Source organism: Panulirus ornatus, chromosome 7 (genome assembly GCF_036320965.1).
Source record: "Panulirus ornatus isolate Po-2019 chromosome 7, ASM3632096v1, whole genome shotgun sequence".
In the NCBI taxonomy this organism is placed as follows: Eukaryota; Metazoa; Arthropoda; class Malacostraca; order Decapoda; family Palinuridae; genus Panulirus; species Panulirus ornatus.
Genome location: NC_092230.1, coordinates 47,393,333 through 47,416,847, shown reverse-complemented (window position 1 = coordinate 47,416,847; position 23,515 = coordinate 47,393,333). Strand labels below are relative to the sequence as shown.

The window sequence follows — 23,515 nt, the reverse complement described above, 5'->3', positions numbered from 1 at the left end:
AACAAACACTAGCTGTGGCCACAACAGTAAACACAACCACAACCATAAGTGCAAACAACTACCATTTGTAACGCCTGTGAATACAACTCCAGCCATACAGTCATTACAGCGTGTTCTTGTTTCCTTCGCCAGGTGTCGAGGGAGGAGTTGAGGCGGGAGTAGAGCCGTCCCTCAGGTGGGTCCCGGCCCACGACCTGCCCCACCTGCTGCAGGAACACACACCTCCCTCCCTCCTCCAGGTGGTTCAAGCACAAACCAGCCTACCCCAGCTCGGGCCCAGGCCCAGAGCCTGCCCCTCACCCCTTGGGGGTTGAAGAGGCTTCCCCCTTGCTCTCCCACTCCTCCGGGTGGTTCAAGAGATAGCCCCCCCGCCCTCCACTCCTCCAGGTGGTTCAGGGGATCCTTAAGCCACAAGATGGTGAAGATCCAGGTGGTAGCTATAGTGACGGTGCTGGCCGGCCTGGTGGGCCTGTGTGTTGTGAAAGAGCTCACCAGCCGCCACTCCTACCACCAGTCCATGAACCTCCTCCTCTGTAGGGAGGTGAGTAATTTGTGTAGGGAGGTGAGTACCCACCCCTTGTGTAGGGAGGTGGGTAACCCTTGTGTAGGAAGGTAAGTAACTCTCCATCTGTCGAGCTGTCACTTTACCTAAACATTAACCAGCATTTGATTTACATTTATGATGTTATCATCATTATCAATATCATTATTATTATTATTTTAATTTATTATTATTATTATTATTATTATTATTATTATTATTATTATTATTATTATTATTATTGTTATTATTATTATTATCATTATTATCATTATGATTATTATTACATAATTATCATTATTATTGATGTTTCGTCTCACCAAGTCTTCTACAAGTCTGTAAGTATTGACTTCTCTTACCACAGGCCTGGCTTGCCTGTTGGATAATCGTTATCGTAATCAGTGTTATCATATATCATAACCCCAGTTTCCCCCTCTTATGGGACTCCTGCAGTCTCAAGGGTGCGCTACAACCAGAAGCAGGGAATGATGGACTCTGTTGAAGCGAGAAGTTCCTCGACGAGACTTGTACTTTGGCCATAGGTGATCATTCACTCGCGGTTGTAAACACAACCAGACGGAATCTGTAACACTCATGTTATATATGTAATGTAATCCAAGGAGTCACTTTCTTTTTGGGTTGTTTGCTCTGGAAGAAATCGTAGCGGAAACCCTTGTTAGTCTTAACTTCTCCAGTAATGCTAAGGAGTGAGAGGGTAAGGAAACACGAGTAAGGGCAGTTGAGATGCAACAGGGTACTGACGGTGCAGGACTTGGTAAGGTCAGGTCAGATGAGGTCATACGAGGTCCTTTGTCAAGTGCGGGAGCATCCCAGTTATCGCTCATGTCGTGAGACTTGATTACATCAGAACATTAGAGGCGTGGATGACGTGTGTGTTATGTCATGAAAGGATGACGCTACAAGATGAGCACAGAGCTTAGCATGAAGGTCGTAGAAACACGAAGCTTAACATGGAGGTCGTAGAAACACGAAGCTTAACATGGAGGCTGTAGACGTAACAAGTTAGACGTAACAAGTGGAGTGCCACAAGGATCAGTCTTGGGACCGGTTCTCTTCCTCACATATATTTATGATCCTGATAATGGACTGCATTGTAAGACATCAACATTCGCTGATGACACAAAGCTGGGAAATAATTCTGCGAATAAACGTTAAAGTCTACAGCTTCAGGCTGACACAGACGTCCTGATGGATTGGACTCATAACTGGCAAACGAATTTTGATATCGGTGAGTGAAAGATTTACATATCGGTAGTTAAGACGCACGGGCAAACTACCGTATCAGTTTTGTTGAAATTCGAAAAAAAGGAAACGAGGAGAGAGAGAGAGAGAGAGAGAGAGAGAGAGAGAGTTGGGCGTAATAATCTTTGGTCACCAAAAACCAGCTGCAAAATTAGCGAACAAAGTTCTTGGATTCGTATGTAGAGCCATCGAATTTAAAGCCAGGGAAATCATCCTCACTCTTGGTTCTTCCCCGTCTCGAATACTGTGTTCAGTTTTGGTCGCCTGACCTTGAAATAAGACACAGACAGAATGGAGAGAGTACAGTGTCCAGCTACCAAGATGACTCCCGAACTCAGAAACAAGTCCTTCCAAAGCAGATTAAACGAACCTTCCTAGTTCAGATGAGGAAAGGTTAAGAGGTCATCTAATTCAAGTATTCGGAGTTGTCTGAAGTTTGGATAATCTTGATCTATAGATTTACTTAGACACTAGAAACATGAGAAGCTTAGCATGGACACCAGACACATAAAGCTTAGCATGAAGGTTATAGAAACACGCAGGTTAACATGGAAGCTTTAGAAACACAAAGCTTACCATGGAGACAAAGAGGAGAGCTATCTCCAGCCTTTATGAGAACTGCACAGTTGTTGCTGGTGAATCACTCCGTGTGTGTGTGTGTGTGTGTGTGTGTGTGTGTGTGTGTTATCAATCATGACAAAATAGTTTTGTCTCATTCGTCGTAAAGAGTTTTGTCTACGAGTCTGGATTCCGTCACCAACTGTGAAATCTGACTGATATAAACCTGCTCACAACTAGGATGCTGAAGCACTCGATCATTCTGAATGTATGTTATATTTATTCACTTCACCTTCACAAGTAGACGAAATAAGTTATCTACACGGCTTTATCAAGAAGAACTTACCGATTGTACATATCTGTTTATCTGACCACAAAAGAACACGTGATTTGGGGATATGCTTGTACCTATAAGCCTCTCTCTCTTTCTCTCTCTCTCTCTCTCTCTCTCTCTCTCTCTGACCAGATAACTGGCTTTTTTTTTTCACCAGATTCTTTCAGAAGTTTTCGTGTTGTCTAATATCTCTTTGCAAGACAGGTTTTCCACTTTCCCAAAAATTCTTAGATACTTTCCGTCGTCTCATCTTTTTCCCTTTCGCAATACTCTCCATATTTCATATATATATATATATATATATATATATATATATATATATATATATATATATATATATATATATATATATATATATACGTTTGCTATATGATAAGGAGTAGATGCGTGCTATGAGCAGGTGGGGCAGGCAGTTGGTGTGAGATAAGAGACAACACAAGTCTACTGCCAGATTATGGGCCGCGGGAGAGAGAGTTGAACGACACAAAATTGACGATCCAGAGATAAGGAAATTGTGACTTATCTCCCACACCAGTCAGACGCTTCCACCATCCCTACCATCAACGCTGCCACCACTACCACTGCTACCAACGCCACCACCACCACTGCCACCAATGTCACCACCACCACTGCCAACAACACCCCCACCACCACTGCCACCAACACCACCACCAACACTGCTACCAACACCACCACCAACACCACTGCCACCCACCCTATCACCACTGCCACCAACGCCACCACCGCCCCTGCCACCATCACTGCCACCCACGCACGACCCAGGAAGGTATGCTCAATAAGAACATTCCGGCCAGATGAGGGAATTCTTAGTGGACAATATGGTGGAGGCCGGTACGTGACGCTGCCTGGTTCCACGTCATCACTGCCACCATCACTCACCACACAACTGCCACCATCCCTCACTATCCTCACCACACTACTGCCACCATCCTTCACTATCCTCACCACACAACTGCCACCATCCTTCACTATCCTCACAATACTACTGCCACCATCCCTCACTATCCTCACAATACTACTGCCACCATCCCTCACTATCCTCACAATACTACTGCCACCATCCCTCACTATCCTCACCACACAACTGCCACCATCCTTCACTATCCTCACCACACTACTGCCACCATCCCTCACTATCCTCACAATACTACTGCCACCATCCTTCACTATCCTCACCACACTACTGCCACCATCCTTCACTATCCTCACCACACAACTGCCACCATCCTTCACTATCCTCACGACACTACTGCCACCATCCTTCACTATCCTCACCACACTACTGCCACCATCCCTCACTATCCTCACCACACAACTGCCACCATCCCTCACTATCCTCACAATACTACTGCCACCATCGTATATATATATATATATATATATATATATATATATATATATATATATATATATATAGAGAGAGAGAGAGAGAGAGAGAGAGAGAGAGAGAGAGAGAGAGACTGATCCAGGGCATGTGAAGCGTCCTGGGTAAACCATGGAAAGGTCTGTGGGTCCTGGATGTGGATAAGGAGCTGTGGTTTCGGTGCGTGACACATGACAGTTGGAGACTGTGTGTGAATGTGGTCTTTCTTCGTGTGTTTTCCGTCGCTACCTCGCTAACGCGGGAAACGGTGATCAATCATGGTTTCCATGCTGGGAAGCGCTTGGTAAATATTAGGTTCTGGCGCCGTATACGATTTCCACGAAATCAGATTCATCGACTTCACGACTTCATTATCATCACCATCACTTCCGTGTAGCGTCACTCCATCACCATCACTCCCGTGTGGCTTCACTGTGATCACCATCACCTCTGTAAGCCTTCGTCATCATAAACCTCACCTCTATGAACCGTCATTATGATCATCACCATCACCATCATGAATCGTCACTATCATCACCATGAACCATCACTGTCACTATCACCGCCATGATCCGTCACTATCATCACCATCACCTCCACGGACCCCCTCAAAATCATCTCCATCACCATCTTCAGCCCCCACTCACTCCTGCACCTGCGGGGAGAGAGAGAGAGAGAGAGAGAGAGAGAGAGAGAGAGAGAGAGAGAGAGAGAGAGAGAGAGAGAGGAGTAAACCACAGCCGAAGGTGGGAAAGTACAGTGAGGATTTTCTCCCAGGCTTTTCCTATCGTTCTATCCTGTTGCATTCCGTGTAGGATTACCTCACTGCATTATATATATATATATATATATATATATATATATATATATATATATATTTTTTTTTTTTTTTTCATACTATTCGCTATTTCCCGCGATAGCGAGGTAGCGTTAAGAACAGAGGACTGGGCCTTTGAGGGAATATCCTCACCTAGACCTCTCCTCTGTTCCTTCTTTTGGAAAAAAAAAAAAAAAACGAGAGGGGAGGATTTCCAGCCCCCCGCTCCCTTCCCTTTTAGTCGCCTTCTACGACACGCAGGGAATACGTGGGAAGTATTCTTTCTCCCCTATATATATATATATATATATATATATATATATATATATATATATAATTTTTTTTTCCTTCCATTCTTCCTCCTGCTGACTGTTGTTGCCTGAGGGGTGGAGGGTAGGGAGAGAGAGACCTCATAGTGTTCCATCTTTACCTCATCCAAAGAGATTTGGAAATCTATACGGGCCAGATAACCCTCTCTTGTCTGTTTGCCTCGTCATTCTAAGGTCGGTGTGTGTGTGTGTGTGTGTGTGTGTGTGCGTGCGTGTGTGTGTACGAGGACCTACGAGTAGATATGGCATCAGTAAGCTGGCTTAGCGAGTAGCTCTCACCACATTTCTTGCTTTATTAAGAGCACTCGTTTACTATACCGTCACTCGTCTCATGTAACCGGACTCCTCTGGGACTGACTGTACCCATGTGTGAAGGTTTCTTTTGAAACCATCGTCGCTTCTCCCATGCAGTTGTCGTGTCGCATTTGGTGGTACAGAGAAAGAGGAGTTACCACTGCTTACGATGTCACCCAAAAGCAGGGCTAGCGCGTACTGCTCGCCGCAGGATATTCTAGGGTGACGAAGGACGAGTCTTGTGAGTTGGTATGTTTGTGGACAGAAAGCCAGCAGCCCGCTCGTGGATGAGGCAGAAATAAAACGACCGTTGCCGGGGCCAAAGGAGTGACGCTTGACAGACACTGACGTGATGGCTTACTTCGCAGCCGTCACTTAAACCCGCCATTCTCAGGCGCGGGGGGAAGGGAGGGTAGTAGTACCGGTAATGTACCACCTCCCTGACCTGTGGCTGCCTACCGCTTACCACCCGGAGAGAGAGAGAGAGAGAGTCTACCAGCTCCAGACTCTTCATTCACAGACCTTCAAGTTACGTGTACCAGCCGGGCAAGCCTCCACCTACCCCGGGATTCAAGGACCCCGCTCACAGGTACCTGTTGGGAGGGTACCAGGGCCATCCCCTGGTACCCTCCTGGGTACCGGGGGCACCCCCTCTGGTACCCGTGGGTACGAGGGACACCCCTTCCCTGCTTATATAAGCACAACACCCACCACCACAACCTTCAGCCAGGGACCAGTTAAATGGCGCCTCGGGGGTCTTGTGCAACTCTGTCGAACGGGAGTGAGGGGGTCCGTCAGGTTCCTGTTCTCTCGTCTCGTGACTCGTGGTCTGTGGCCGTGATGGTCTTCTCTCCTGCCTCACTGTGATGGTCAGAGACCTCATAAAGACGCTTTGTTCTTTGTAGTCTCGAGATAAAAGACGCGAGCGGAGCGGTCCAGATGGCCCAAGAGGCACGTCTGGTGGGGAATGCCTCGGTACCGAGTCTCTGGGTCTCTGGGAAGGACTTGTGTGTCGGACGTAACACTGGCGTAGGTGAAGGGCGTCGTTACTACGGTTTGGGCTGGCCTGAGGCGCGGCCCAAGACATGGGGGCCCCCACAGCCGCGGGGAAACACCGCTGATGGCGACACACACACACACACACACACACACACTCGTTTCCACATCACGCGAGGAAAGTCCGCGTCAGTGGCGCTCAAGGAGGAAGCAGCAGCACGTGATGCGCTCCTCACGTGCCGGGCCGCTCTCGTGTGTGTGTGGTGCTCGGGAGGGGAGGGGAGGGCTGGGGAGGCGCTGAACCGGACCCGAAATCGTGAGGGAGATATTTGTGGTCAGGTGAGTTGGCTGTTTCTTATGCCCCTCCAGTACGCGGGTCGGCCACCTCAGTGTTTATATCTGTTGGTCTGTATTTACCCCGCCATCTTGGTCAAGTCCTCTGTGTTTACCTGTTCTTTTTTCTATTTCAAACGAACGTTTTCACCCGGACGAGTCGACCCTGGCCTACGATGGCCTGGGCCTTGATAAAGGTCAGAGAGCCAAGCCATCGTCGTTCACAGAGACGACAGCGTCGTGGTCCACGGTCGTCCCGTTATGACGGTATGGTCGTGACACAGAGTCGTCCCGTCGTGCTTCAGGGTGTGGTGGTGCCCTGGTGGTGGGTGGTTGAGGTGGTCGTCTGCATCATCGTGTGGTGGCGATGCACCTCACGGCTCGTGGGAACGTCTCAGCCTCACGTCTTCACCCGACCTACTTCGGAATATCCCATCGTCAGCGTCGTCAGCTCCCTCGTCAGTCCCTCACGCCTAGAACCTACCTGAAGTGTTGGTTATCTTGACCCACAGCGTCACTTGGCCACACCGGGGGGGAGGGGGGGTCACCTCGCCCATCACCGTAAGAGCTTTGGATCTGACATTGTCATGTATGTGTCCCCGAATGTTGACCCCATCATGATGGACAAGTTATCCACCGCTGGACATGTGGGAACTGTGGCAGTGTGTGTGTGTGTGTGTGTGTGTGTGCAGGTGGGTTGTCTGCCTGTCTGGACACACAGCATCAAGGTCACACAGACTGGAGATGCGAAAAACTGGCAGATGCCCCGGAGGAAAACACAACTGATCGAGTAATTATGGATTTGATATAAGCGAGTCATGCGGGGCGCTGCGCCCTTGTTGCAGGGCAGGGAGGCGCCCTTGTGGAGAGCAGTGCACTGGGGTTCAACACATAGGGTGGACACCTGCAGCTGTTGATGTCAGCTGATGATTCCGGGGACGACCCGACGACCATTACGATGCAGTGGGTGAGGAGTGTAGCTGTTATCACTGCTGACGCTCAGGCGGTCATGGTGCCGCCCGGGGTCGATCTAGCTCACATGGGGGTTCGAATACAGGTCGTGTCACAGTCAACCCAGCTTTTCATCCTTCCCTAGACGCTGGTCGATGGATTAGTTATCTGTTTTAGGTTATTATATATATATATATATATATATATATATATATATATATTTCTTTTATTTCTTTTTTTTTTTTTGTTTCCAAACATATTCGGCATTTCCCGCGTTAGCGAGGTAGCGTTAAGAACAGAGGACTGAACCTCAGAGGGAACATCCTGACTTGGCCCCCTTCTCTGTTTCTTCTTTTGGAAAAAGTAAAATGGGAGGGGAGGATTTCCGGTCCCCCGCCCCCTCCCCTTTTAGTCGCCTTCTACGACACGCAGGGAATACGTGGGAAGTATTCTTTCTCCCCTGTCCCTATATATATATATATATATATATATATATATATATATATATATATATATATATATATATATATATATATATATATACACACACAGATAGATAGATAGATAGATGTGGTTGATGAGATGGCCTTGATGAGGGCGCTTACATGTTCGCCTCACCTGACATAAAAAGATGTTTTAACGCCTTGGTGGAGACGAGCGATGTTGCAGATGGCATGAGACGGTTGGGAAGGTGTGTGTGTGTGTGTGTGTGTGTGTGTGTGTGTGTTGGAGGGTGGGGGGGAGGTCAGGGATCCTAGGCGGTGGGCGGCCCACACACCCCGGCTGACTGAGGGGCGGTGGGCTGCCCACACACCCCGGCTGACTGAGGGGGCAGTGGGCGGCCCACACACCCCGGCTGACTGAGGGGCAGTGGGCGGCCCACACACCCCGGCTGACTGAGGGGCGGTGGGCTGCCCACACACCCCGGCTGACTGAGGGGCGGTGGGCGGCCCTCACACCCCGGCTGACTGAGGGGCGGTGGGCGGCCCACACACCCCGGCTGACTGAGGGGCGGTGGGCGGCCCTCACACCCCGGCTGACTGAGGGGCGGTGGGCGGCCCTCACACCCCGGCTGACTGAGGGGCGGTGGGCGGCCCTCACACCCCGGCTGACTGAGGGGCGGTGGGCGGCCCACACACCCCGGCTGACTGAGGGGCGGTGGGCGGCCCACACACCCCGGCTGACTGAGGGGCGGTGGGCTGCCCACACACCCCGGCTGACTGAGGGGCGGTGGGCGGCCCTCACACCCCGGCTGACTGAGGGGCGGTGGGCTGCCCACACACCCCGGCTGACTGAGGGGCGGTGGGCGGCCCTCACACCCCGGCTGACTGAGGGGCGGTGGGAAGCTCACACACCCCGGCTGACTGAGGGGCGGTGAGCGGCCCACACACCCTGGCTGACTGAGGGGCGGTGGGCGGCCCACACACCCCGGCTGATTGACACAAGCAAGGTGGCGGGAGGTCAGTGGACGTCATTCACCAGGCGGGCTCCAGGCTCCGGCAGGCACGGTACACCAGGTACCAACGTCAGGTGTACATACCTGGCGGGCGGAGGTACTAGGGAGGCTCACATGTAGAGTGTAAGTACTAGGGTGGCTCACGTGTGGAGTGTGGGGTACGAGGGTGGCTCATGTGTGGAGTGTGGAGCCTTGAATGTGGAGAGAGAAGAGTGGACACAGACAGGAGGGAGGGGGGAGTCGTGATGAACAGTGACACAGAAGAGAGAATGATAGACAGATATCCAGAGATGGAGTTCAAGTGCAGTGTGTGGCCACAGAGCAGTGTGTCTGCTTGAGGGAGGAAGGGGAGAGAGCAGTGTGATCTAGCAGGACACACGGACTCCACCACTTGGTCAGATGGTAGACGGAGTAGGATTTGTTGTAAACAAGGGTTGTAGTAAACAAAGTTTGTAGTAAGCATAGTTTGTAGTGAATAGGGTTTGTATAAAGGAAGGGTTGTAGTGGGAAGGGTTTTGTGGTGAGATTGTAGTGAGTAGGGTTTTACAGCAAGCAGGGATGGTGGTGAGTAGAGGTAGTAGTGGACAGGGTTAGTCGTAAATACGGTCTCTAGTTAGCAAGTTTGGTGATGGAGAATAAGTTCGTTACGGGTTGAGAGGCAGGGGTGATGATGTGAGGGTGGTGTGAGGCAGGGGTGATGATGTGAGAGTGGTGTGAGGCAGGGGTGATGATGTGAGGGTGGTGTGAGGCAGGGGTGAAATGTGAGGGTGGTGTGAGGCAGGAGTGGTGAGGGTGGTGTGAGGCAGGAGTGGTGATGTGAGGGTGGTGTGAGGCAGGAGTAATGAGGGAGGTGTGAGGCTGGAGTAATGAGGGTGGTGTGAGGCAGGAGTAATGAGGGAGGTGTGAGGTAGGAGTAATGAGGGTGGTGTGCGGCAGGAGTAATGAGGGAGGTGTGAGGTAGGAGTAATGAGGGTGGTGTGAGGCAGTAGTGGTGATGTGAGGGTGGTGTGAGGCAGGAGTAATGAGGGAGGTGTGAGATAGGAGTAACGAGGGTGGTGTGAGGCAGGAGTGATGATGTGAGGGAGGTGTGAGGCAGGAGTAATGAGGGAGGTGTGAGGCAGGAGTGATGAGGGTGGTGTGAGGGAGTGCTCCAGGTCCTCGTATGCGTAAAAGTACGTCCGCCTGTGTATCATTGATTACATTCTAAGTGAAGTATTTACGTAAGCCAAATTCAGGAGACATTTCCAGTACGTGGCATGGTTGATATGTGGACACATCTTATGTGGCAGGAGTTGTTTACGAACGTGTACTGGTTTTATAAGTCCAGTACACAGTGTTGCAGGGTGTGGGTACAGTACGCAGTGTTGCAGGGTGTGGGTCCAGTACACAGTGTTGCAGGATATGGTGCCAGTACCTCGTACTAACCACGCAATAGGCGGTAGTTGCAAAGTCGTAACGATTCTGCATGTTGAATATTCATCACTTGCATCTCCACAATGCTTGTCGTGGGATCATGGAAATGAAATGTTTGAGGACGATGGGGTAAGAGAGAGGTGTGTTGCGGTGAGGAGGGTGTATGGGAGAGCTGAAGAGGGTGTGACGAAATGGGTTTAGACGTATGGAGAGGATGAGTGAGGAGAGGTTGACTGAGGGAGAAGACACAACGGAAGTGGATGACAGGACGAGATGGAAGGATGGAGGGACGCGCTATGATTGATCAGGTCGTTAACGTGCAGGAGGGTTGGAGGTGTGCCTGTGAAAGAGCGAATTGGTGCCATGTGGTATACGAGGGGCGACATGCCTTAGGGCAGGTTGAACGGTTGACTGGGGAGCGACTGCCGTACCCAGCATTTGATCCAGTGCGCTCGACCCCTGGCATGTTAGTGGGCTGAACCGGGACATACAAAATGTCGTGCGAAACCACAGAAAGGTCTGTTGGGCTTAGCCGGGGCCGGATTAAGGGCATGATGGGGCCTGGGGCCAGATTAAGATAAGCCTGATGGGTCTGGGACCGGATTAAGATAAGCCTGATGGGCCTGGGGCTGGATTAGGGGCATGATGGGCCTGGGGCTGGATTAAGGGCATGATGGGGCCTGGGACCGGATTAAGATAAGCCTGATGGGCCTGGGACCGGATTAGGGGCATGATGGGCCTGGGGCTGGATTAAGGGCATGATGGGCCTGGGGCTGGATTAAGGGCATGATGGGGCCTGGGGCCGGATTAAGATAAGCTTGATAGGCCTGGGGCTGGATTAGGGTAAGCCTGAAGGGCTTGGGGCCGGATTAAGATAAGCCTGATGGGTATATGATCCTGTGTATGAACACACACCAGTATGTGTACCAGAGGAAGGCTGTGGTGTGTATGAACACACACACAAACACACATACATAACACACACTAGTTACTGTTGACTGCAGCGCACACCACACCTTATCAACGCCTACCACAGTGGGAACCGCCCCTCCCGCTGCGCCTTAATATTAACGTCAGGTTTGTAAACTCTGTCTTCCTCGGGGCCTGTATTTTCTATCCTAATGATCTATTCCGTTTTGCCTATTTGGGAGGCTATCTGTTGTGCTACGTTTTATATAGTGTGTCTGTGATATTTGGTGGGCGTGGGCCCGTACCCCCACGGGTAACCCACCTCCAGGCTTGGGTGTGGAGAGTGGGTTCTGGTCGGTACAACATGCATGATAGCGAGACGGTGGGAGCTGAGGGAATGAGGCCTTGCTTCACCCGCCCCTGACGCAACTCGGGAAACGGCGAATATGTTGGAAAACAAAAATCGTTAATAAGATGACGTTGAAAACGTCCATGATAACAATGGTTCTCTTTATCTTTACAATGGTATTATTATCATCATTATTATTATTATTATTATTATTATTATTATTATTATTATAATAGTAATAATAATAATAATTATCATTATTATTATTATTATTATTATTATTATTATTATTATTATTATAATTGATAGTAGTTGCAGTAGTAGAAGTAGTGGTATTGTAGTAGAAGTAGCTGCAGCATTAGTAGTGGTAGTAGTAGTAGTTGCAGTGACTATGGTACATTTCCCATGGTGTTAACAAGAGAGTGTGTTGCAGTAATACCCTTGGTGGAGATGGAGGTGAGTGTGGGCTGAAGTGGCAGCAGTTATTGTGTACATAATGTTTTCTCTCTCACGTTGACCGACATTACCCAGGCAAAACGTGCCCCACCCAAGGACGTCTCGGGTAAAGGAAAAATGAAAGTAGAAATTAATCAGGGCTCCTCCACCGAGGTGTGTAGACCTGGCTCATGAAGGAGGAGAGGTTATATGAACACGAGAGAGGACACAGGGAGGAAGAGAATTCCATAAGGTCACCTATTGGAAGGGGCGGGGGAAGGAGTTATCATAACGGCCAGTCCTCGAGTGGCTGGTCTCCACACACAAACTATGGGAAGCAACAACCACACGCGTGTCACGGGTCCGGACCTCATGGACGGGGACACAGGCACCCACCTCACTAGAACAGCGGCCGCAGTCATGCCTGTAGGGAGATAAGAGAGGGAGCAGCAACATCATGGCATACGGACAGGGAAGGTTCATGAGACGTACATACTGCAGGGGAAATTGACACTTGTGTAGACTTTGCCAGGGGTAGTCCCGTGTCCCCTCCAGCTGGCTCAGCTTGCACTACGGGTCTGCTGCTGTTGCTGAAGACTTGCTTCCTCCCGTCCCTCCGCACACACACACACACACACACACCGTGTCTGACCTCCTCTTGTTTAAGTCTTCGTGGACTCGTAAAAGTCGTATATAATTATCGTGTCTTTCATTCCGTTATTTTCACCGGAAGGGACAGTTGAACACCCTCCTTGTCTTCATAATTCCTCCCATCCACATGTGGGAGCCTTCCTGGTCCGGTCCTGTGTCCCGCCATGTCCATCACTGCTGTGTGGATGTTCAGGTCAGCAGACCAGACTGCTGCTGCATGTTCCACCTGAGGCAGCAGATCCATCATGCAACACACCTGTCTCCGTCTCTGTAAGGTTGACGGACACATTGTGGTTCGCCTCCATCATGATCCTTGTCATGTGATGTTCGGGTGAAATGTCTCTCCTGGTGTCAACTGCCAGGTCACCTACCACAGTACTCCCAGGTCACCTACCACAGCACTTCCAGGTCACCTACCACAGTACTCTCAGGTCCTAACCATAGTGCTCCCAGATCCCTACCACAGCATACCCAGGTCACTTACCACAGTCCTCTCAGATCCCTACCAGAACACTCCCAGGTCCCTACCGCAGTGACATACCTCCCACGATATGGGACTGACCATCTGGTGTGATGAAAACCTTCCCCATCTTCATAACTGTATTCCTTCCAAGGTAGATCACATTCAGCCATGTCTGTAACCACTGCTGTATTTTATCTCGGTCATGTCTTGCAGTTCTAGGGTCATCGAGAAATGTAATTAGACGTGACGCACTTCCGTGTGTGGCAGGTACAGCATCGAAGTTAGGAGTCCTAATGATGACGCTACTACGATGCCCTGAGGGAGGGATCTGCCAGCCTGTCTGAGCAGGGTCCCATGATGTAAGGTGTGGCTGTCCTCCTTCCCGCCTACCTGGTGGGTATAAAGCTGAAGTCCTCGTGGGGGAAAAATTGTTGAATATCAAGTTCATCGTCAGAATCCTTCGGTGGACGGTTACAAAGGCCATTAACCACAACCACATTGTTCACTCCATCCACTTTTTTTTGGTCTCCGTTTTAGCTGTGCTAACTCTTTTTTCTCCCCCTGAGAACCCAGCAGGTTCTACATGTAAGACCCTCTCACTGCTCCTAAGTGCGTGTTGGCTGCCACTTGAATACCTTGTGCCACTGAAGCTCTTCTCTTATGCTCTGGTCCATCATTATGTTCTGTATTATCTCACACGTTATCTTCGAGGCTCATATTGCACTGTGGTTCAGAGCTACACACGTTCACATGTGTTATCGCCGCTTTATGGCTTATCCAATCTCCTGAAACATTGCCCCCGTTAAGGAGGAAACATTGCCCCGTTAAGGAGGAAACATTGCCCCCGTTAAGGAGGAAACATTGCCCCGTTAAGGAGGAAACATTGCCCCCGTTAAGGAGGAAACATTGCCCCCGTTGAGGAGGAATCATTGCCTCCGTTGAAGAGGAAACATTGCCCCCGTTAAGGAGGAAACATTGCCCCCGTTAAGGAGGAAACATTAGCAGTGTTTTGACAAGGGTCCCTGTGTGTTCTGAGTGTGGACAGTGAGTTGCCTTCTGTTTCATTCGATGTGTTCGGGTCTTCCTCTTCCATGGCCTCCTCTTCAACCGCAATGTTTTCAGTCACTTCTCTCCTGGCTGATTGTATCAGGTCCTTCGAGTCTTTAGGATAAACACACTTGAATAATGATTGATAATCAGGTCTTCATGTGTGTGTGTCAAGCTTCTGCTTGCTGCAAGAGGCCGTGTTGGGGAAACATCAGACAACAACAGAACGCGACCATCATTCTCCCCTCGACACAACAGCCCCGCTCCCGAAGGACGACTCACTAACAACCTCTTTACCAAGCCGTTACGACCCTTGTGTACGACGACCTAAGGCCGGTACTGCTGGTCGTGGTCATGGAGCTAATAACTACACTATAGGGTGTGGCCGTGGGGCCGCGCCCGTCGTGCTCTGCCACCTGAGTGTAGACAGTGACAGACAACATCTGTTGCCAGGATCCTTCCACACACACACACACACACACACACACCTCACGGTACTAGCGAATAGTTCATATATTTCTGACATTTCTTATATTTACCGTCTATTAACCTGCAGATTATATGGTGATTTTAACTTTTTTCCTGTAGGGCCTGGTCGAAAAATGGGTACCTAGCTTTTATATATATATATATATATATATATATATATATATATATATATATATATATATATATATATATATATATATATATATATATATATACTTTTTTTCTATTATATATTTCCTGTATGCTCGCCATTTCCTGCGTGAGCGAGGTTGCCACAAGAACAGATGACTGAGCCTCAGAGGAATAAGGAAAAGTTGAAAAGTCTCATCAGTTGATGATCAGGTAAGATTACCATGGAGACCCATATGGCATGGTTTAAGTAAACCTCTTAATGAGAACATTAATAGTGTCCACTCACTTTCCTGTAAGCTAAGGAAAGGCCGCGAATATTCTTACATTGACCATTGAAATCTAGCAACAGTGGTAGAATTAATGTGGCGTGCATCCAGCACACCTGCTAATGATTATCAAAACACCTTAATTCACAAGTGTTTGGGGAAATTTACTAGATGAACATAAAGTTCACCTGAGAACGAGCTAAACACTGTAATTCCTGGCGTATAGCGTAGTGCGTACGACCGGCGCTGCTCAGCATCTGGTGATAAAAGTTGAGTTAAGGCAGCATCAACTGGTCACGTGTCTTTCAACATGATCTTGGCTGTATAGACGACCAGCTGCAAGGGCGTCCGGGCATGAGGGAATTCTTCCGGTCAGGTTTGTCATATATACACGACAGTCCACGCTGGGTGGCGGCCCGGGTTCCAGGTCATGTGCACGTGCGGCGCGGCGCGACCAGCGCACGTGCGTACGTCCTCGGTGCAGCTCGCTGTTTCCCTCCACACACACGTAAGATCCTCTTTAGGCCCATGCCACCATGACCTAGTTTCTACCCATCTGTCTCTCGAAAATTCCTCACAGCCTTCGTCTGGCGTTTGACGGCTCCTTCACTCCATCTTGGTATTCCCGTAAGTAACATGAACTCGCTCTTGGTAGTCCACGTTACAGAAGTACCTAAGTCTGCCTCGTAAGAAACCGGGTGTCTTGTTTAGAAGTCGTAATTTCATGTCTTTCAGAACAGTTGCTTCGTTTTTGGGAAGGACTGATTCGTCCTTGTATGGAGTACTGCTCTCACATCTGCGGTGGTTCTAGCTCTGCATCCTTACTTGACAGAGTTGACTGGAATCGGTCCGACTTATAAACTGTCCCAGGCTAACTTTACAGCCTGACCCCACTGCCTTGTGTTGCAATGTTGGTTCGCTTTCCCTCTTCTTATAAGAGTTACTTTGGTTTTTGCTCCCGAGATCTTGCTGCTTGTGTGCCTCCACCGGTAGCTAGACCATGCGATAGTCTGCAAACTGCTGCGTCACATGATTACTGTGTGGCTGTAGGCAACTCAAGAGTGGGCCGTTTTGATACCTGTTTCTTTCCCTACACCTCAAAGCGTTGGAACTCTTTGCCTTCTAATGTCTTTATTAATAACTATGACCTGGTACATCTTAAAAGCCAGGTTTTTAACTTCCTATAAAATTCGTAAATACTTTTCCTTGTCACTTCCTCCCCCTTCCCTTGATCACACGTCCAGGACCCACTACGCCACCTCAGCGCCCCGTGCAGTATGGTTAGCACATCACAACACGAGCACCATCTTTCCTGATGATGATAACGTGTCATTGTGGCCTCCTACGTGGCCTTCTGCGTGTGATGATCTGCTTCTTAGATATGAGCAGAGTGCGTCCTGATGCGTCATGCTCCTCCTCTGGACGCCGGCGTTTGAGATAGACTCGTTCACATCTTCGTGAATCATGTCTCTCCAGTGGTGTTCGTCTTCACCTCCCAGCACTGGTGGATGACCTCACCTGTCCTATGTACCTTTACCCTCGTCTCTGACCCGTGGTCCACCTCACATGACACCATCACCCAGTGTTACAGTACAGAGGCCACTCACTGTAACGTGGTTCTGGGTACAGGAGTGTTCCATCCTTGTAAATAATAAATTCCTGGGTTTGTTCACCAAGGTTGTTTAGGATATGTGAACATGTAGATACGTACCTTCAGCTCTGGCGAAGGTCACGTGAGCTATGCTTGCCTGGCCAACCCTCCCCCCCTCTCTTTCTCTCCCCATATCCTGGTGGTAATCACCCGGTGGTTTACGGTCGTTTGTGGATGCAGTTCTTCTTGTGGTGGTGCACTGCACTTAACTGCCAGTTAATGTTACGGATAATAGCTACCTTTGTCTTACATGGTGTTGAGGTGTACTGTGTTGATGGTGAGGTGTACTGTGTTGATGTTGAGGTGTACTGTGTTGATGGTGAGGTGTACAGTGTTGATGGTGAGGTGTACTGTGTTGATGGTGAGGTGTACTGTGTTGATGGTGAGGTGTACAGTGTTGATGGTGAGGTGTACAGTGTTGATGGTGAGGTGTATAGTGTTGATGGTGAGGTGTACAGTGTTGATGGTGAGGTGTATAGTGTTGATGGTGAGGTGTACAGTGTTGATGGTGAGGTGTACTGTGTTGATGGTGAGGTGTATAGTGTTGATGGTGAGGTGTACAGTGTTGATGGTGAGGTGTACAGTGTTGATGGTGAGGTGTACAGTGTTGATGGTGAGGTGTATAGTGTTGATGGTGAGGTGTACAGTGTGATGGTGAGGTGTACAGTGTTGATGGTGAGGTGTACAGTGTTGATGGTGAGGTGTACTGTGTTGATGGTGAGGTGTACAGTGTTGATGGTGAGGTTACAGTGTTGATGTTGAGGTGTACTGTGTTGATGTTGAGGTGTACTGTGTTGATGTTGAGGTGTACAGTGTTGATGGTGAGGTGTACTGTGTTGATGGTGAGGTGTACTGTGTTGATGGTGAGGTGTACAGTGTTGATGGTGAGGTGTACAGTGTTGATGGTGAGGTGTATAGTGTTGATGGTGAGGTGTACAGTGTTGATGGTGAGGTGTATAGTGTTGATGGTGAGGTGTACAGTGTTGATGGTGAGGTGTACTGTGTTGATGGTGAGGTGTATAGTGTTGATGGTGAGGTGTACAGTGTTGATGGTGAGGTGTACAGTGTTGATGGTGAGGTGTACAGTGTTGATGGTGAGGTGTATAGTGTTGATGGTGAGGTGTACAGTGTGATGGTGAGGTGTACAGTGTTGATGGTGAGGTGTACAGTGTTGATGGTGAGGTGTACTGTGTTGATGGTGAGGTGTACAGTGTTGATGGTGAGGTTACAGTGTTGATGTTGAGGTGTACAGTGTTGATGGTGAGGTGTGCAGTGTTGATGGTGAGGTGTACAGTGTTGATGGTGAGGTGTACAGTGTTGATGGTGAGGTGTACAGTGTTGATGGTGAGGTGTACTGTGTTGATGGTGAGGTGTACAGTGTTGATGGTGAGGTGTACTGTGTTGATGTTGAGGTATACAGTGTTGATGGTGAGGTGTACAGTGTTGATGGTGTGTAGTGTTGATGGTGTTCATATACATCCAGACCTGTGCATCATCATCTGGAGTCTGGCAAGTCATTAATATAAATCACGAAGAGCAATGGTCTCAGAAGCCAACCCTATGACAAGTCGCTGGTCTCCTCAACCCCAGCGGGAAAGGATCCTCCATCATGAGTTCTTTGTTCCCTTGTGGTTCAGTCTTAAATACTCACCGGCAGGCTAGGTACAGACAGTCCACTCAGCCTTCCCATTTGTCCAGGACTGAGCTCACTATCTCGTAGAACTCTCACGAGGTTAGTTACACATGACCTTCCCCTAAAACCATGTTGTCTCACTCTTCAGGAAATTTCTCCTCCGCAAAAGTCATCCAGTTGCTTTGTGATGTTTATATTCCATATACCTTCATTTTTCCCGTGGACTCATAGGAACACACACACACATACACTCACACACACACACACACACACATATATATATATATATATATATATATATATATATATATATATATATATATATATATATATAATGTGTGTGTGTGTGACGCATTCACGGACCGCCCAGGGTCGAGAGCATAGTTTCGAATCCTGGTTGCGGCAGTCGGTCCATTGTCAACCCAGCTGTTCATCCACCCCGAGAGGTTGGTTGGTGGCTCAGGCTGATGAAATCTCACGAGGACCGTGAGCCTGGTATGTGCTAAGTGCTTTTAGTATTCGGTCAATATCTCATCTAACTATCTTGAGTGGTGTTGATAATGAGGCACGCTGTGTTGATGGTAAGGTGTTCAGTGTTGACTGTGGGGTGTACGTTGTTGATGGTGAGTTGTGCGGTGCTGACTATTAAGGTTTGCAAGTGTGATGTTGAGACGTGCAACATCAGGCGTCGCTCACCCGTACCTGTGCTGCACATGCAACATCACACGTCACTCATATAGCATGTGCAATATCACGCCATTCAGCCGGTCGGGACGTGCCAGTAACGCTTCCCATGTTAGCTAGCGTGTGCGCATGCGTGCGTGCCACTCGTAATGTTGTTCGCTCTTGTTAGTCCTTGACGAACATACCCGGGTCAGCGCTGCGGTCAAGGTCGACCGCGTGATCACAACACACGTCTGAAACCCTCGATCCTGACTCACCAGATTCGTAAATATAGCTTATCGTGAACCGATTTACGCACGCACGTTTGTTGACATCTTCCCTATGCATTACATTCATATATGAATATTTAAAAATAATCACAGAATATGAATGTTCAACTATTATTCCTTACAGAAGAATTTAGGAAGTATTTCCTTACATAATACGTAATGTTTTCGTCTTACCAAACTTAGTCGTTCAGGCAAAAAGGCACTTCACGCACTCTTGAACATGCCATGAATGATACGAGACTCCAGTCGCCGCTGTGGACTTGCTGACACATTCGTGATTCAAGAATAAATTCTGTACTTTACTAATGCACGTAATTTTCTGTTATTCTCTAACGTATAGATCTGGAGTGTACTTAAACTTTAATTTCTGTGAACGGTAATATTGTTGTGCCGCTGTGAGTATATTTTCCCTCAAAATAACTGCGATTACGGCAATGTTGCCTGGGTAGCGTGACGTCATCATCTCTCAGCCAATGATACGAGAGCGACTTTCCAGACCGGGAGCCAATCATGTTCCAGTCCTAACCTTATGCAAGCCCTTATACAACCTACACACACACACACACACACACTCACGCACACACACACGAACGAACCTCAGACTCTATATAAAGGCAGTGTGCACTCAATGATGGCATCATTTAAAGTCTTGGCAGCATTTGTGATTTGTTGTTGTAACTGAGCTAAAGACGGGAGGGAAAAAAATCAGAAAATAACGCTCTGTCGAAGACATCTCCGTGTATTTTGTATATATAGAGAGATCGCAAAAAGGAAATATTTCGTACACAAAGTATGTTTTCAACTTTCCATGAATCGTGTATGTTTTGTTATTACATAGTTTATTGACCTACACAAACTTTGGAAATGAAATGTTAAAAACTCTTGGACAAAGATATGACGTGAAATTTTCAACATAACGTGTCTGAAAATAAATTGTCTTATTTGTTTAAAATGTTGTAAATGAATATATATATATATATATATATATATATATATATATATATATATATATATATATATATATATATATTTTTTTTTTTTTTTTTTTTTTTTTTTTGAGGGTGACGACCTAAGAGTGGGACATCTTAGTTTGCAAAGGAGGGTTTTTACCTGAAGGGAGGGTCTCTGCCTGAGGGGAGGGTCTCTGCCTGGCGTGTCACTAATGTGGGAATGGGTCTCTCGTTAGGGTAGGGTCTACGTGGTTACGACGTGGGGGAGGTAAGAGTACATCCCTCCCCCAGGGGATGGATGGTGGGGTTGGGGAAGGCCTGTGCCCAGGGTGGGTGTGGCCAGTGCCAAGGTAGGCTATATAGCCGGGTGTCGGGCGTCGCACCGGACCAGAAACCATGATGGATGGTCCTCCACCCGGCCACACATGTAACATACCAACTGGTGTGTCCGGTCCCCACACACTCACCTGCCTATCATCACTAGGAACGAACCATCGTACTATGCAGGGGACGCCTCGGTGTGACCACACCGCCGAAAACGAGGAAAATATATTGGAAAATTGAAATTGTGACGAACGTCACTCAAAATGGGCTTCGACTGTCGTCAGGTAAGATGGATATTGTTTACTGTGTTAATGTGACTGCTTGATATTAGGCAATAGTTACTTAAAAGTGATGTGTAAGGTATCACACACACACACACACACACACACACACACACACACACACACACACACATACATACATACATACATACATACACACACACACACACACACACACGTGTGTGTGTGTGTGTGTGTGTGTGTGTGTGTATGTATGTATGTATGTATGTATGTATGTGTGTGTGTGTGTGTGTGTGTGTGTGTGTATGTATGTATGTATGTATGTATATATGTGTGTGTGTGTGTGTGTGTGTGTGTGATAGGGGTGAAAGAATACTTCCCACGTATTCCCTGCGTGTCGTAGAAGGCGACTAAAAGGGGTGGGAGAGAGGCTGGAAATCCACCCCTCCTGTTTTTACTTTTCCAAAGGAAGGAACAGAGAAGGTGCCAAGTGAGAATTTCTCCTCTAAAACTCAGTTCTCTGAGCCTTAGAGGGAATGGAGTGAATAGGAACGATGTGATATGCAGGGGTCGACGTGCTGTCAATGGACTGAAGCAGGGCATGTGAAGCGTCTGGGGTAAACCATGAAAAGGTCTGTGGGGCCTGGTTGTGGATGGGGAGCTGTGGTTTCGGTGCATGACACATGACAGCTAGAGAAAGGATGTGAGCGGATGTGGCCTTTCTTCCTCTATTCCTGGCGCTACCCTCGCCCACGCGATAAACCAAGATCAAGTGTGGAAAACAAAAAAAATTATATGATTGTTTATTGTTTATTTAATGTGTTGGGTTTGAGATGATGTGAAATTTCTATCTGGCGCCCCGCTATACATGCCAGCGTCCCTCACCTGTACGTTACCTGGTGACCCAGGCAGAGCTGTACCTCAGCCATAACACTGAGGAAAAAAAAAATCTCAATCATTTCCCGCTGTTTATTGTAAACTTCAGGAAAATACAGCGAAACTTTCTGAAAGGACGCTAACTTATGCACCAGTTCTCGCTTAGAAGACAAAAAGAAAATTATTTTGTATTTTGTATTTCTTAAATGTATGTGTAGATCTGGAACTTATGTACTCTTCTGTTACAGCTAGGTAGGGTTTCCCTGGATGGTCACACGGGGGCCAGGCCAGTGACTAGCGAAACATAAAGATAAAACCAAAACTTATCAATGTTGTTGACACTTGAGAATAATCATGATGTTGTAAATATTCAGGTAAAGAAAATTTATCTTGATATATGACAGACTGTATCGTTGATGTCTAAAGGAGATACAAAGTCAGATTTTTTATAGCCGTTTCCCGCGTCAGCGACGTAGCGCCAGGGACACACGAAGAAAGGCCACACCTGCTCACATCCATTCTCCAGCTGTCATGTGTAATGCACCGAAACCACAGCTCCCTATGCACAAAGACCTTTCCATGGTTTACCGTGGACGATGTGGTATACTGGGGTCAACGTGCTATTAGTGAACTGCACCAGGGCATGTGAAGCGTCTGGGGTAAACCATGGAAAGGTCTGTGGGGCTTAGATGTGGATAGGGAGCTGTGGTTTCGGTGCATTACACTAGATGATGGATGTGGCCTTTCACCGTCTGTTTCTGGTGCTACCTCGCTATATCCATATATCTCTCTCTCTCTCTCTCTCTCTCTCTCTCTCTCTCTCTCTCTCTCTCTCTATATATATATATATATATATATATATATATATATATATATATATATATATATATATATATATTAGAAAGGATCACAATTTTGGGCGTGATCAAGTATATTCTTAAGAGTCCACGCGGAAAATGAAACACGATAAGTTCCCACGTGCACTTTCGTGTAATAATCACATCATCAGGGAAGACACAAGAGAGAAATATAACAGTTGATATACAACGAAGAGACGTAGCTAGGAAGCTATTTGGTAAGCACGTGATTGTCCAAGACAGACAATGAGCGTATCATAAACCTATTAGGTGGGCAAGAAGGTGAATTGTTTACAAATTCTATCAACAATAAAGTTATCCAGTTTGTATAGACCATCACTAATATTATGATTATAATTCGTTGTGTGTTTAATGATAGAAGATTCAATGATATTTCTCGTGGTACTGGAGTTAGAGTAAATAACTGAGATGGCATTACTCCAGTCAATACAATGATCGTAATATATATATATATATATATATATATATATATATATATATATATATATATATATATATATATATATATATATATATATATATATATTTATTGCGAGGTAGCGCAAGGAAAAAGACGAAAGAATGGCCCAACCCACCCATATACACATGTATATACATA

General features: G+C 47.6%; 1 protein-coding gene across 3 annotated transcripts in view; it reads left to right on the top strand.

Moving 5' to 3' along the window:
• anchor (integral membrane protein GPR155 homolog anchor) overlaps positions 1 to 23,515 on the top strand; it is a 131,614-nt gene that overhangs the window by 21,656 nt on the left and 86,443 nt on the right. Inside the window, exons 1-2 of one of the 3 annotated variants that reach the window (XM_071663725.1) lie at positions 20,290 to 20,437; positions 21,082 to 21,205. In XM_071663725.1, coding sequence (XP_071519826.1) covers positions 21,185 to 21,205 — 21 coding nt within the window. In that variant the 5' untranslated portion in view covers positions 20,290 to 20,437; positions 21,082 to 21,184. Of the gene's footprint in view, positions 1 to 132; positions 542 to 20,289; positions 20,438 to 20,980; positions 21,206 to 23,515 lie in introns of those variants that run through there. The other 2 variants (XM_071663733.1, XM_071663726.1) reach the window with 2 other exon arrangements.